Here is a 17,186-nt window from a genome sequence, read left to right on the forward strand (position 1 = left end):
ATTATGTAAATGTTTTCAAATTTACCTGAATCACTTATAACAGTTGAGGTAGGCGGTCCGAGATCACGATTGTGTCTTTTGCGCAGCAAGTATGTACACGGCGTCTGTGACGTAGACGTATTCTCTCCCCGCTCAGGCTCGAGATCGGGGGTTCTGCGACCAGGTGCAGTTTCTTTACTTGTCTCCGGAACCTCTCTATGAGGATCTATTTTAAACTTCTTTGTGCACTCGTCCAAGTCCAACAAGCAATTATTGCTCTTCCTATGTGACAGTGAACGATGTCCCGATCGCTTCCTTTTTTTCCCTTTCCGTCGATTAGCCGTCGGACTATACACTGAATAGTCGGAGTCGAGTAATTCAGTGATGGTCGATGAACTGAAAGGCGAGTATGCAAAGTCTCTCTCGTCCAGGGGCAACAATCCACCTTCGCTTTGATTCAACGGAGCCTGTTGAGTTGAAGTCGATGTGGCGGTCTGGTTTAATGAGAAGCGTGACAATGATTGCGATTTTAAATTATTCGGATGTTGCTCACAAACACTCTCGCTGGATTTAAGAGCAGTCCGTGAGCGGGTACAAAATGCGACGCACTCGTCTGGTGTACTGCTATTCGAAAATGTGTTACTTTTTTGTCTTTTCCTATCATACGAAGAAGTCCGGCCACGTTTCGAGTGACTGTTCGCAGACGACTTTGCTGTGTCTCCAGTCCTAAGGTCGGTCGTGTCGTAGCGAGTCTCGTAGACGTCGGTGCCGTAGGACCAGCGCTCTGATATTGAGTAGTCGGACCTCGGGAGAGTGCTGACGAGCCGGGAGCTTCTTCGTAGTTCGACGTGCCTGCGAGGCTCGGAGTCGGTCGCTCGGCCGGACGAGTGCCGGTGGGAGGAGCGCGGCAGGGGCGACGTCACGTTGCGTCTGTTCCCGCGACTTCGACTCGCTTTACGTACTTGACGCAACCACCGACCGCCCACCACCCTGCTAGGAGAAGACCTGTGCCACACATACTATTATCAACTCTCGAAACATAATATATTTTTAAAGCATGTGAATTAATAATACTATCCCAGTTAGTAGTCATTTGTTAGATGCTTCGCATGCATTTATTTGCCACAAGATTTAGTCCCTACTGCCCTTTAAATTTCAATTCTAGCTCTATTATTATATCTTTTCCATTTGCTGACTGCATGCTCGTGTTAATTACAAGTATAGTTTTAAATCTTAATGTGGTTCAGTATCAGTAAAATGTTGTTTAAAAATGTAAGTAAGTATTGTTTGCAATCATAATTTTATATATACTCGTAATATACTGTACGAGATAACCAATGTAAATATACAACATCTGTTACTGTCCTGTATCTCAAGTAAAATTTAACAAAAATAATGAAACTCTGATGTCAAGTCACTATGTCACACATTGGTTTGTGTGCAGGTCAAATATTTTGATATTATCGTCCTATGTTTAGCTTCGCCTTTGGTTTATTACTTGTCACATAATAATAATAATATTCCACATATTAGGAAATACACCAACTCAATTGCAGAGTAATTAATTGAATTATATTGATTGAATAAATGTCTCAAAAACATAGGTGTGTTAAATTTGGCATATATTAATCTAGGTACATAAGGGAAATACTCTATCTCATTTCTGATAGTAATGAGCTAACATTAACCCAATTTACGTTAACTAGGAGGAAACTATTATCGCCCTATGACCTAAGAACTATTTCGTACTTAAATCAACTGTATTAGGTGTAATTACAGGGGTTAGACACAATAGGTCATTATTGATTACAGTGATTTTAGGGAGGAACTAATAAAATACATATTTTTGCTACTAAAAAGACATCTTTGTGTACATTAAAATCCTTATTACATACATGTTTGTCTCTGCAAATCTCAAAAAAAAATGTCACTGGATTGGCTTGAAATTTTGAATTAAGACTATATATGAATTTTTGTTTATTTTTTTATCAAGACTTGCCCATGGAAAATATCAGACAGAGCCCCAACAAAGCATGTCTAGATTTACCCAGTTAGTTACATAATGAGATTCATGTCATGTCATAAGAGTTTTAATAGTGGGCACAAACATGACATGTGTAATTCTCAGTAGAAATCCTTGCAACTCTGCAACACATTGTTGTAATGCCAAGTCTAATAAAGACATGTTGCCATGAATATATTAATTACTCAAATATTTTTAATCACTGGTTGCACAATTAGCTGCTTTATAAATAATGATAGTATAATTTTGTTTCAATGTCTGTTTAAAAATACATTGTATGATATTAGTCATGACTAAAAATTCCTAAGCTTTAAGCTTTGTAACTATGTATACTAATACACATGTATATAATAATATATTATGGAAGTGTGTGTTTAAAAAAATCTTATTTACTTCATAATATGTTAATCTGAAATTACATTTTATTATATTGACTACCAAGTGCCTCTACCTGATATATCACAAGTATTAATAGTTAACTAATAAAAAATTTGATTATAAATCTTTAATATCAATATAATATTTTACCTCAGTGATTATTTGAATACTATAAGGATAAAAAGAATGATTGTGATGATTCATATACAAGGTGAATAATTCAAATAGGCCTTCAGGGCCACATCCGAAACTATAAGGATTGGCGAAAAATGTTGAAAGGAGTTACAAGGCCGATTTTGATAAAAACTAAAACTACATCATTCGTTTTTTTAAATATCCTTTTCCCTAGCCGGGAATGAAACGAGTTCATTTTGAAAAAAAAATACACCCTCAATATTAATATTCTATCTGTTAGTCTTGCTCATAAGAATCAAATTCTGGGAAATAATGATAAATGACAAACTAAAGAAAGAGCCTCTATTTTAAGAAAATACATGTTTTTTTCATATTAATTTGGCAGTTAAGTTCCCGCCATTCGTTAATTTAAACAATTCGCGTATTAACAATTTTTTGTGGCCTATTATTTTAAATCATTCGAAAGCGGACAGCATTCGAAAGCGGTTTTGTTCTCCAAAAAAATGTATTTGTATGCCAAGTTGAACATAATTATTTCTAGGATCATTTTAATAGATTTTCAAATTGCTATGCGAGTAGTTTCATTTAATTCAAAAGTAAAGTTGACAATCTGCAATAATGACTTTTGCGAGTCAAAACCAAGTGATTACTAAACAAAGAGATATAGAAAATCATATTTAACGTTAAAACGAAGTTGCAAACAACAAAAAATAATAATTTACTAATTAATCAGTTATGTATTTTTATTAAAAATGAAATCCTAAAAACGGCGGGAACTTAGTTGCCAACCTATAACTTCCTCATACTAAGCCATATGCCATGATCATAACATGATATAATTTTGATGTTGATTTAACGTTACGATGATATGATTATTATCTTTATGGACTTTACATAAATACATATGTCATATGTTATGTATAATCCTTAAGGATTATACATAACATGGTATGAAAAAATATGTATTTTCTTCAAAATTTTCCTTTTCCTTTAAATTGTCACATAACATTACTTTCCAGAATTTGATCCTTATACGCGACACTATCATATAGTGGAATAATATAGATGGTGTATTTTTTTTTAAAATGAACTCGTTCGATTCCCGGATAAGGAAAAAGATATTTTAAAAAACTAATGATGTAGTTTTAGTTTTTATCAAAATCGGCCTCGTAACTCCTTTCAGCAGTTTTCACTAATCCTTATAGTTTCGGATTTGGCCCTGAAGGCCTATTTGAAAAATTCATCATGTATATCCTATGTTTAATTCACTGTTTATGTCAATTATTTTGACAATGTTAAATTGTAAAAATGTAGTAGACGAGCCTGCAGTGCACTTGATGGCTACTGCAGCCCATGGACATCTGTAATCAAACCCAGATAAGATTAGACAAGGTTAGATTCCTACCCTTGAGGACTAAGTTGGAATGCCTCAGAAAAGTTTGTCCCTTACTCTCTTTTTTTTCTTCTCCCTTCAAACCAGAACAAAGCAATTCTTAATACTGCTGTTATGACGCAAAAATAGGTGTAGTGGTGGAGTACTGGAGTTGAAACACAAAGGGTTCTTCCACCTTAGAATTATACTATATGTATTCTAACAGCTATGTTATTAAATAAGTGCTAATAGACTACTACTATAAAATTTTATATCTGAGAAGACTTGTAGCTTGCTAAGAATTTTGAGTAAAATTGTGCACAATCACCAACATAAATATATTTTTTTAATTTTATTATAAACATATGTTTCATTAAAACTGTATGCATGCTTATTATTTAATAATTATAAGATCAAGTCAATGACAAATAAAGATAAAGTGAAACCACTTATGTGCCACACGTAATAACAACATTTTTTTTAATCTCTAAAAGATATTATGTAAGTTACTCATATTACTTAGCAACTTCACCAATACAAAGGAAAGAATTCTTGGGCAACTATTAGTAAGTGAACAATTGTTGTATTCCGCTCAAAACTGATAAGCAATGTCAGCAGTAATAATCGCTATATGATTATAAAACCTAATATTTGTTAGTCCTCACAAATTAAGACTATTTTCCCAATTCACACCGGAATTAACGAGATTATACTGAAACCAGAGTAGTATTGTTAGTGTCGATATTATTTCAAGACCAAAAAATTTTACGAGCTTAGTTTTAAACAATGACACTACAAGGACAGGGCACATACCACGAGTAGATGATACCAGGCAACAATGGATTGTTATGATCATCAATTAGCACAAGTGTAGTATTGCTTACCCGCTGGACTCTCTCGAGAGTGCAGAGTGCGACGACGGTGTGATGTGTTGCTCGGCCATAGACGTCGCTGGGAGACACACGCGGCTGCTTGTGTGGGGCCTGCGCAGGCCGCCCGCGCCCGCTACCTGCCAGGCACCATGCCCGGGCGAGCGCTCCGCTGCCGTATCACCATCCACCGCCCGCTGCCAATATCACAACCACATCACCACCGGACGACGCACCGTCACACACACTGCACTCGTCTGACGCACGATACCGAATTGCACTCTGACGACTATCTGGAACAAAGATGAAACGCACACTCAACGATCTGAACAATGCTGCGTTACATAAACATTTCAACAAATAATTAATACCGACGACCTGCCACCGATGCAGGCGACGGAGCGACCGGGCCGATGGTGGATGTCCCCAGCGACACGGAAACGAATGCAAAATGAGATTTGATTACTCGTAATTTTCTTAAACCACGTTTCGTAGAATTTAACGTAATGGATGACACATCAAGGACGGCTATGCTTTTCAACTTAATTTTCAATCCACACACAGCTGGCTAGCTGTCAAAGAAAAAAGTGTTGCCATATATAGCAAGTTGCTAAAGCTACCAAGGCGGTATCGATTTTTAGAATATTTTCTACCATTATACGTCTGTGCGAGTCAAAAATATTGGTAAATCAATTTCCACTACAGTTTTAGACATTAATTTTCGTAATGGTTGCTAAATAACAAAACAATAACATTTATATCTTTGTTTATTTTGAAACCCAAATATTCAACATAAATAAAATCTATTCCTTTGGAATGCAATCGTACCAGTTCATATGAAATATGGTATATTTTACATTTCAGCTAAATTTTAAAGTTTAATTTTATCCTAAACAAAACTACAAAAAACATAACGTTAGTAATGAACTGTATGTATATAACTACCATTTTAGTAACAATTTTTCGCGACTGGCAACATATATTGCAATGATTTATAATACAAGCTGTTACCAACATAAAAATATCAAAGTATCAAAACAAGAAAATGTACATATACACACGCACACATGAACAAAGATATGCAGCGTGTTGATGGCGTATGTTAAATGTAAATATTTTATTACAGATTTTTAGTACATACAACTGAAATAATGCAGCCCGGAATGTTGTTATGTTGTTACTTACATTTATTAGTTGGGTAGTTACCCCTAATTTTGAACTTAGATATCTATACGTACATATTTTAGTACAATACAATATCTCATATAATTAAAATAGTACGTAGAAAATTGAGTGTGTGGAATAATTCCGTGTGCAATTTGGATTCGATTATACTGAATAAATTGAATATATTTAAACTTGCTTTATATAATTTATATTTTTATTTTTGACATTTACACACTTAAATGTTTTTACACACTTAACCTGCTTGGTTAAACTAGCTCTTCGTCATTTAAGTTCCTTTTTATCGGAGCGATACGTAACTGAAAACTTACTACGATGATAATTTTTAAATATTTTTTCAATATACCGGTGAAGCCTTGCAAGTATGATCGATTATTCGCGGAAGCAGAGAACGTGTATAAATAGAAAAGCAGACTGTTGCCAGACAGACCAAATAGCTTACTTTTCCTATCTGTAAATTAGTTGTGGCGTTTCTTAAGTCCCACTTTGGGCACGAGCCTGCTCCCACGCGGTGTGGGCCTGGGGAGCCGAGAAACAGTACAGAGCAAATTAATCCGGTAAGAATTGTAATGTTTTAATAACGCACGCATACGGTAATTATTAGGTTAATAGTCCGATCGTATAGTACAATTTTAAGATGTATGTTAAGAACATATCTCATTAAAAACATATTGACTCAAATAAACACCTACTATGTATATTTAATGTATTCGCTAAGATAAACCAATGTCATCCGATGTGTACCAACTATAAAATACAGACCTAGATCTATGCGCTAATTATGCTAACCGCAGGTTTACCACTGTTCGTGCTTAAGTTATATTATTTTAAAGTACTTGCGTAATATTATAATATACTCGTAGTAATACACAAGAATATGTTTTCGTTAAACAGCACAAATCTTAGTCATTAATAATACATACTTTATATTGTATTACACGCTTTAGAAAAAATAGCAAAATTTAACGATATTAAAATAAAGATTTTTGTACGTGCGTACCAGTTATAGAGAAGATGTCATAATGCAAGACAAAAAATACCAATTGTTGCATAGTGACTTATATTAGATACCTTGAAAATATGTTAAGTTGACACATGAATCCTTATCTCAGTTATTAACTAACTAATACGTCTACCTATAGGTACCTAGCGCGTTATCCACATATTACATATGACGACGCTACGTATGTAGTACGTAACTACGTACATTTTAAACGTTGCATAATGCTTTAAATTATACATACAAGTGAGGCGTCGATAGCGTTCGATCAAGGGCGTCATTGTCTACGATTGACCTCATAACCGAAATCTACAGCAAGTTGCAGTAACCAGTAATAAACGTTAACCAAGAGGCTTGTTTTATAGTTTACTTCACGATCAAAGGTTACGGTCACTTTCACAGAGTTACGTGCCTCATTGTTACTTTGAATATATCTTTCAAGAGCCGAAAGCGACGAAAGCAACAAAGCCGCTTAATGGAGTTACGATGTATAAATGCTGACGATCATTTATAAAATACGTATAAGTATAATTCAAGGTTTTTAGGTACATTTGTGATTCGTAACGATAAGTTATTCATGTGACCATGATCGAACTTATGTTAAGTTAAACATAACTGCAAGATGCTAAAGAAACACCTAACAAAAACTGGAACCTTATGGTTGTACATATTGTAAAATTGAAAATATAACAAATTATAATATGTACAGGTAGACACATAATGCGATCCCTGGCCCTACTCCAGTGTGTACGGTTGTACGGCTGGGTGAGTATCGGTGCTCCGTAGGCGGGCGTGGCAAAGGACCACTCGCCCTGACACTGGTGAACGACCCACACAGAGAAGTAACTAAATAGACCACTCATAACCAAATAAAATCATACGTATTTACATCATTACAAGTATTTCCAAAAAGGCTACTTTATTACAGATAACAAAAATACAAATGAGACGTAAATACTAATTGTGGCTTTATCAATTTTACTTTTTATCACCTTCCTTAGAAAGTATTATATTTCTTTAGTAGAAAGCCAAGCTTTTTATTTTATTTGCAGTGTGAATCAGAACGGGCTAAACTTAATTTGTATGCGTAGCTTTACCAGTACCAGAAAGGAGATCATATGAGTGCATACGGAGTCTATTTGGTTACTTCGTGCATTACTATCCCGGCTGGTCTCGAACCCCTGGTCCGGTCCGCCCGGCTCTTCTAGGTTTCTTTACAAATATGGACTAGAATAAGTGCTCCACTATTATAAAAGGATGATGCAATGCACTGAGAAAATGATCTCGAATAGAATAGTACCTACCTACTTGCGAGAAAGATAATTCACATACACAACACAATGAACATTCTACTCGTGAATTGATAATGATTTATATCTCTATATATTGCTTTGTTAATTTCTTTTCTATGTATCATTCAAATAAAATAGTTTAATGGATATAAGCAGATTCTAAACAGGTGTTCAAAGATTGGTACTGTAGTTAATAAAACTTAAGGATGTTGTCGCGAAAATTATAAAACGATAGTAGTTCCGCTGATGATGTTATGGATATTAAGTCTTATGGCTTGAGAAGACTAGACACGGTGTAGGAATACTCCAACAGTTTATTGGCTTCGTTTAATATCAACTTGTTCAGATGCTTACGTACTAAATATGTATCTATTGCGTCCTTCCTGAATTGAGACTTCTTAATTTGGTGATGTCGGAAAATAACAGGCGTTGTTTACCACAGTTCATTTCTTAGGGGAAAACGTATTCTGAGGCTACAGCCTTGAACACTACAAATGTTGAAGGCGGATAACGACTGTGAACAAAACTATCACAAAAGTTCAAGCTAATTAGACCAATAGTAGTATTGCAGTGGTTGCAGTCTTTTCTTTTTAGAATCATGACAGCTGATGAGCATGACCCTAAGGAAATATGAATCAACTTACTGTATTGTTAGTGGTACTGCTGCAGGAATTTCTCAAAGCCAAAACAATAAAGTTGTTAAAAGTCGCAAAAGGAATCCAATATGAAAGGACTGAAAAACCTTCTTCAATACCACTCATTAATTTTCCCGAAGTTTGGCTTACTGGTAGGTAAACACCACAATTCAAACGGGACCGAGCTAAGTTCGCCGAGCAACAACAACATCGATCTGTTTAAAATAAACCTGTCCAGTTACAATTCAATCGCATCTCGACTCGGTCGTGGGACGAAAAATAAAACACTCGAATGGTCAGGTGCGAGAGCCAGGTAGGCGAGACTGCTTACTTTCAATTCAGTTTACCTGTATAGGACAGGTAGACGTCAAAAGTTTCTGGATCAATAGCAAGGCGAGGGAGCATCGAAGGATGTTGATCCGATCGCGAGGCATCGACGGCGGCGAGTGCACGACGTACGGCGCGCGGGCGCGACTCAGCGCGAATGGCTTCGGGAGGCAAACAAAAAGAAAAATTAAATAGCCGTCGTCGCTACCACTGATTTGTTATTCCAACGTGACCTTCCTTGACTCCGGGCGTTTATCCTCTCATCAACTCGCCGAAAACGGCGATTCATTATTGAACAATATTAAACACGGAACGGAGTACGCCTGTGCCTACAACACAAAATATTTTGGCGAGGTTATAGTGTTTAAGAGGAATTCCAACGTCGCTTGGAGTTCATTCTTTAACCATAATATAAATTCGAAATTATAGTTGTCTGTTGTCTGTTCCCAGCTAATTTATAAGCTAAGTTACTAATGATTCTCATCAGATAAATGGAACTTCACAACAACATATTCAATATTTTAGTTAAATATTTAAATTTGTTTTCAATTTCTTATTAAAAGTAAATTTGTTTGCATTATAATAGTTTTATAACAAATGTTTATTTTGGATACATGTAAAATGGTAATGATCAAACCTGAGGTGACCGGAAACGTCTGCTCAGATGAACAATTTTTTTTCCTATGAATTCACATGCACAACGGCTATTGTACTATATGTAAACAATCAACATAAAGTACACAGTAAGTACGTCAATCTGAGCTTTTACTCTTAAGTTCACAAAGAATGATGAAAGTAAATATCCGGTTCTTTAAACAGTTTACACAGAGTAAAGTTCATATAACCATATATGAGTGAAGGACAAAAATAGACTTAAACCAGTTAGATGTTACAAGCACCTACATGAGGGAGGAAACCGTACGAAGATCAGACAATCTCTGCGTTCGTATAATTATCGCCTGTTACAGACAAACAGATGCGGCCAACTGACACCTTATACAACAAACGTGTAGATAACGAGATATGGTAAGATGTTTTAAGCCATTTACGATGTCTCCGTTCGTCGCCCAGTGTGGGATAGTCACAAATAGACCCCGTTCAAAATAGCCCGGTAGTCTTCGTGAACTAGCTTTTCATTATTTATTCATAGTGGGTTTTTAAATATATTCATGTGTTATCGAACATGTCCGTTAAGCGGCAGCTGGGTAAAAAAATGGTTGTTAGTAACAAACGAAAAGGGATAGATTTTATCCAGTTTAGTTATGGGTGTGACAGAGGAATTGGGGCTTTTGGTGTCGTACAGTAAGGTGTAGTTTGGTGTGTGTAGTGTTGGTTCGGTGCTGGAGAGGGGCTGAGCCTCAAGGCCGGCGGTCGACAACCTGGCTGGCTGCAGCACGTGCGAATCCCGCTTGCCTCGACACAACGCTCTGGACACCGTGTCGCTGTGTGCTGTGCTCAGGCCTGCCAGTGCCACTTAGCGCTAACTATACATATGTGAAGGCACTTCCTTAATTTACGATCCGCACATTCTGATTTGGTACGCGTGATTTTATGTTTGAAATGAGAAACACTTGTGACATACTTTGTTCAATCAAAGGAGCATTGCACATAATATGCTCTTACAATTCCATAAAAAAAACATTATGATAGTCGAATGGTCAATCTGATATCAGGAAGTTCGGTCTCTTTTGTTGTATTTCATGTTATCCAAACAAACATTTCGAGGAAACCTAAGACCTAAAGTGAATAATAATGGTCTGTCTGCCCACATCTTTTGTGGAACTTGTGGACTTGAGTAGTACTCGCACTATTGTCAAAACAAAGTCGTTATGAACAACTCCCACACAATGGGAGGTGTTAAAGTTTAGGAATTATTAAAAGTCTGGAACTGCTCCTGTTTCCTGAGAAAAAGAATTCTAGTTGGAATTCAAACAAAAAAACGTTTCAAACGCAAAATCGAGCGGGGTGTACTTTTTAACATTTGTGTACAAAAACAATGTGTGGGCCTGTCTGTGGGGGTTCCACAAAATCAATCAGCGTTTCACACAAGTTGCATCGAGGGGGAGTCAACGACCGGCCCACTGCAGCGCGCCGCAACCGAAACGCACGCGACTCGTCCGGATCCCTACAGGTTCAACGACCTCCATGTCGACCCTTCGACGCCCCCTGCAAATTAATTGTCGAAACTGATTTAATCTCGCTAATAAAAAATAATTTGCTATGCAAAATCGCAATCACAATCCCAAATGATAGTTTTGTTGTTTATTTCAAAAATATACATGGCCTATATGTCTAAAACAATAATCGTCGGTTATTGTTTATGTCCATACAACTAACATTGAACTATATATGTATGATTAGCAAAATGTCTACAAGTATTATACTAAGTACGGCTTAGTCTTAATGTTTACGCAAAATTTGAGGGCATTACGGGGATTACATTACTTCCTTGTTATCCCGTAATATATCTTGGCCTCTTACGTAACATTTAAATTTTGTGTACAAGGCAAGACGTAGGCAGGCGTACGGACGCTCGTTAAAAATGAAAAGATAATTTAGTAAGTTTGTAGAGTTAGCACGTAGTATTCACAATAACACATTAAATTATTATGATTATGTATTTTGCCAATATTACTACAAATAACGAGATACACAAATAACGAATATATTGCAATGCAAAGAGTGACATCTTTGATTATAATATAGGTAATGGTTTGGTACTAGTACTAGTTTCTTAGGACAGTTTTAACAACATCGTTCAGTTCAGTAGTAGTTGCGGGGGCGTCACTGAAGAGTAACAATTTATTTATAGTTTTTAAAACTTGATACCTACTTATAGTTCTACAAATAGTTATTAAGTTACTAGTAATTAATTTATTTACGAATTTTAATAAATAACTGATAGAACAGCTGGAGGATCAAGCGTGGGCATAGCTATGATCGAAAAAAGTCTGTTTTAGTATCTCTGTTTATTGAATATTTCTTTTCCGCTACTAGATCCGAATCCTCCCACCTCCTGTATACGTCCGTGGGTTCCAGATAATGATCGGTCATGTTTCGGTGACGATAACTTTTGAAGCATTTTTAGAACAGTTAATATATGTTTAAGACGAACATCCCGTCTTTAAGCGATGTTTTTATCTATGTTTACTTCGTATTAGACCATCTGGTTATCCCAACAACTGCCAAACCTATTCCTATATTTCGATTATATAAAAGTTTTTGCAGAGCTAATTATATACATTTACCAGAATAAACAATTATAATAAATATAAAAATAAACCCATAAAATGGATATTATGAAACTTAAGCGGTGTTCATTTCATTAAACAAAAATTGAACTCCGCCACGTAAACTCGTAAACCTAATTTCGAAATCGAGTAGTGGTTTTACGACTATCATAATTCACATAATGCATTTATATAGTTTTAAGGAACATAATAAACAGTACTAGAATACTTTTGTGATGAATAACGTAGAATATTAATACAAGAATCCTTCCTAATTGTGACCACATATATGTCACGTGTCACAGTAAAGTTGCATGATTGGCAGTCTATAAATATAATGGCATATATAAATTAGTATTGCACTGAATCATAACATAGATCAGTTCTACAATAATCACTCTGCAAATCTACGAAACAAATACCACTACTCTACAAATTGTTGTAAATTTTCTGTTTATGCATCATTAATATACAGAATATATGATGAATAAAACGCCAAAAATAGAAGCCGATTATTTTACGCGTTATTCATTAATTACATATAATGGAAATAATTGTACTAAATATTTAAATAAAGGCAATCTTTTATTCATGTAAATGTTGAAATCTATTAATTGTTTAGCGAATAAATCAGATGAGGAAGCCAGGGGCCTTCGCAGATACGAGAATTTAGACAGGGTTGTCATCTGTACTATAAAGACAATGATTAAATTTGTATTGTGCTATATTTGAGTCAATTGTACTTTAATTATATTACAGTACGATATTTCCCTTACCTTACCTTATTTATATTTTAATTTATTACAGTACGGATATAGCAATATTCTAGCAAAAAAATAAAAATTTGTATGTGTAAGTGTTTTTTCTAAAGTACTTTATAGTACTCTATTGTAAGTAGGTACTTTAAAAAAATGTTGGCGACCTTAATTTTAAACAATATCATCATTCATCACAGATTCTAAAACAAACCTAATCAATCGACCCAGTCAATGTGAACTTTTGAAATAGAATTTTACTGTCCAAAAATATAGCCTGACTTTAATGTTGCAATATTTCATTATAAAGTCCTGACTCCCACCTCTGACCTGTCTGAAGTAGTGATAAGATTTGACCTTTACCGACTAGGGAGTCTGATAAATTAGGGAGTTTAATTAAAATGTTGTAGTATATTTGTAATAAGAAAATGGTAAGTAGTAGTAAGTACAAAGGATGCATGCAACTTTAATTTAATATGTAGATAGAACTCACTTTAAAGTTAGTACCATTTCTACAAATAGTCGAATTATATCCTTCAATATGTTTTCCACGGTTCATATGTATACCTGTTGTGGTGTAAGCTTGTGCCTGTTTAAAAAGGGAAAGGTCGATAGAACCGCATTGGTTACACGTATACGCCTTTTTCGAATTAGTGTATCAAATGGGGATTCATTAGCATTCGCAAACAGAATTGGCACATATTTTCGTACAAGCACGTCAGGGACGCACTAGACGAGAAATAAAACGGTGCCGTTTGTCGCTAATAAACCAGTTTCCCCTCAGACTGCTCGTGCAAGGCCGAATCGTATTACACGCCATGCAACGCTGCGTTATAGGAATCACAAGTCTGAATTCTAGGAACAAAGCAGTAATGTAATGCGTAAATGATTCTCTCTCAGTCGGTCGCACTAAATGTAATTCGGGCGGTACTGATTCGTATATTTTTTCAATAAAACGCTCTTACGAAATTGGCTATACGTTAAATATACCATTTAAAGTATAAATGCATTTTTGAGATATAATTTCACAGCTAACTATAGAAAATATGTATAATAATAGAGTGTTAAAAAATTCACCTTATTAATTTACTTTACAGTATCGTTAGAACAGAGTAAACACATATCAACGTTATTATTATTAGAACTGAATAAACAACACGATAGGAAGAGTGAGACATCAATCGACAGATGATTACGTACCTATACGGTTCGTGCGCGATTTACTTTACCAAGTGGCAAGATACCGCGAGGTTCACGAACAGAAGCGAGACGCCACGATCCGCGATCGGCTGGCCGCACGCGACCGAAATAGGTCCAACTCGTTGAATGGAATCGATTTATGCATCCAGTACATATCTGATGCACGGTCGTCAACCAGATTTGAAATAGTTTTTTTCATAGCACATTTCTACTGAAGCAGCAAACAAGCATGCAGTCCACCCGATCTGGACATGTGGACATCTATTATCAACCACAGATAAGATTAGTGTCCTACATGAGGTCGGCCACAGATGCGTTGCTACCCCTGAAGACTATGTTGATGCGCCTCGGTTAAATATTTCTCTTTTAGCCTTTAAATCGAAAAAAGCAGAAAAGGTGTATTCAAACTAACTCTACTCCGACTATATATAAGTAGTAAGTAAAGTAAGTAAGTATACGATTGCTTAGCGTAAGTCTGTTGATGAAACCGTAATCTATGTTTATTCTTCAAATAGGTTTAGTTACAAACGGCGCAACTACCCTGGCCATTCTACTACAGGCTACAGAGACTACCAGTGGCCTTGGCCTGTGGTCTGATTAAATAAACACTGTTGCTACGCTATTTCTAAATACCAATATTGAATGTTACAGAGGCGTGTTGTGTTCTTCATTGTTCAAACTGAATCGAAGAATAATATCAGAATTTTTCTTGCAGAATTATGCAAATTCACAAGTGAAGTTTAGCCCTACGACGCACAATCCGATATTACAATTACGACCACACCAGACAAACATGAAGTGACAATAAAAAACTTGAGATATATTCGTCAAAATACCAATATTGAAGCTACATCGTAGAGCATAGTAAGTATTGCAATGTTGACGAAGGGGAAGTGGGGACGATTGAAAAGTTGACAGTCATTTGTACTTGTATATACTGTTGCAGCCGTGTAGATAAGGGAAACTGCGAAATGGAAGGGTATGACCCTCAACCCCGTTTTTGTTTGTCTATTTTAATGAGCGACGTAGCAACTGTGTTGCGAGAATTATTTATTTGTTTTTAAACCCAATTCTGATCAAATCTAAAAGTTAAATTTTATCAATAAAATTTCTGTCTATATAATAATCCATACTTTTACAAATAATTATATTTTACAAATAGTATACAAAATAATTTCTTTTAATGACGTTTACTGTAAGTAATAGTGACTTTGTTAAGTTTCTAAAACCTGTAAGTACGGCTATAGTTAGTTACTTATACCTCAGTTGACCCAAATACGATACAAAAATATCCGTTGAGAGAACAAAGAACACGAGAGATATAAAGAGCTAGCGGAACGGGGAGCAAAAGGGTGCCTCTTATCTGCTAACCTGATATAATGTACAATATGTACGGTAGATGTAGTTATAGGGACGGAAGGGAGCGACGTCGCGTCGCCGAGACCAGCCTCGCCATTGCAATAACGACGGATCACATGCATCAATAACCGAAAATATTTGGGACTAAATGAAAACTCTTGCAGTCAGGGTAGTCTGAGAGTGCGTGGTTTTAAAATAACAAGCGTCTGTGAAAAATACCTGCTACGTCATAATCACATGTAACTACAAAAACCGAAATACTTTCAAAGCCCGGAAGCAAATCATGGATCTAAGTGCCAAAGTCAACTGGTCGCACTAACAAATTATAACGCTACCGTGTGACAAATTCAAGGTGCTTCCAGTGATTGCTATCAAATTCTTCAGAGACATTGACGTCGCCAACACGAATCTGAGCACCTCAAAAACTGTAAGCAAAGCTTTCGGTTGGTGGCGAGTAGAAAGCTATGGTGGCGTAACCACACCGCCAACATGGAGCCGAAAGGTTTCGTGACAGTTCCCCGCACCTCTTGCGCAAGGTAGCGTTGCGTTCGCCGCGACCACGACCACTCCGCAGCCTTACCTCGGATTAACGTTGAATACAAAACGATGGCACTCAGCAAATTAACCGCTAGATACTGTAGAACCGTTCGTTTTAGAAAAAAAACTGTTCTAAATAAAAACCGCTTTATTCTCGGAAGAAGGCGTATTAAGCACAGCTCGGAAAATATCAGCTGTCTAAAGTACACCACGATACATTTTATAAATGCAAACTAAACTAGAAAAAACTAAAAACAAATTTACAAAATAAACGTGACCCATAAAGTTACGTAGTTGATTAATATCACCTTCAATATTTAGAACGTATTTTTTTCTTTAATTCTTTAATTTAATATTATCCACTTTAACGCCACAAGCCCTTATCTGAGTCAGGTTTTTTTGTTTATTAAGCTATCAGTATTCCGGCAAATGAAGTAAGCAATGTTTCCTCGCACGCCAGGCACTTAAACGCACGTAATGTTCTAAATTACCATTTACATAGCGACCATTGATCGCGACCTCATTAGCAATAACTACCTATAATATTTCAATTGTGCCATTTTGTTTTGTTATTATAACGCATAAAAAGTATTACAGTAGGACGTATCCATCGGAAGCGTGTCAGCGGTTGGAAGATTGAGTTCAAGTCTAGGGCCGTTACGCAAGTGCGTATGTAGGCCAATAGAATAAACTCATTGTGCGCGCTTGTAATAATGATGATTACGAGAGAATCGCCTCATGTCAAACTAAAAACACTAATATCAATTTAATGTAGCTATTTATACCACATCGTTTGATATAGGTACAAGCTCGAATTGCATCGTATGTAGCCTGGGCTGCAGTTGTAGGCACTCCAAAAGCAGTGAAGTATTTGGTGCTCAACTATTTTCGGAAACGGTTTAGGAATATT

The 17,186-nt window shown here is 36.0% G+C and overlaps 1 protein-coding gene across 12 annotated transcripts in view; it reads right to left on the bottom strand.

Moving 5' to 3' along the window:
* Window positions 1-17,186, bottom strand: part of ctrip (E3 ubiquitin-protein ligase ctrip) — a 51,490-nt gene that overhangs the window by 19,560 nt on the left and 14,744 nt on the right. For 4 of the 12 annotated variants that reach the window (XM_073079682.1, XM_073079681.1, XM_073079671.1 and 1 more), the window contains exons 2-3: window positions 4,772-5,049; window positions 26-984 (exon numbers count right to left, since the gene is read on the bottom strand). In XM_073079682.1, coding sequence (XP_072935783.1) covers window positions 26-984; window positions 4,772-4,830 — 1,018 coding nt within the window. In that variant the 5' untranslated portion in view covers window positions 4,831-5,049. Of the gene's footprint in view, window positions 1-25; window positions 985-4,771; window positions 5,050-5,127; window positions 5,348-9,215; window positions 9,333-17,186 lie in introns of those variants that run through there. The other 8 variants (XM_073079678.1, XM_073079676.1, XM_073079672.1 and 5 more) reach the window with 8 other exon arrangements.

The sequence above is a fragment of the Epargyreus clarus genome, unplaced genomic scaffold (genome assembly GCF_041222505.1).
Source record: "Epargyreus clarus isolate Ecla_fem2 unplaced genomic scaffold, WU_Ecla_fem_2.2 ptg000014l, whole genome shotgun sequence".
Taxonomy (NCBI): Eukaryota; Metazoa; Arthropoda; class Insecta; order Lepidoptera; family Hesperiidae; genus Epargyreus; species Epargyreus clarus.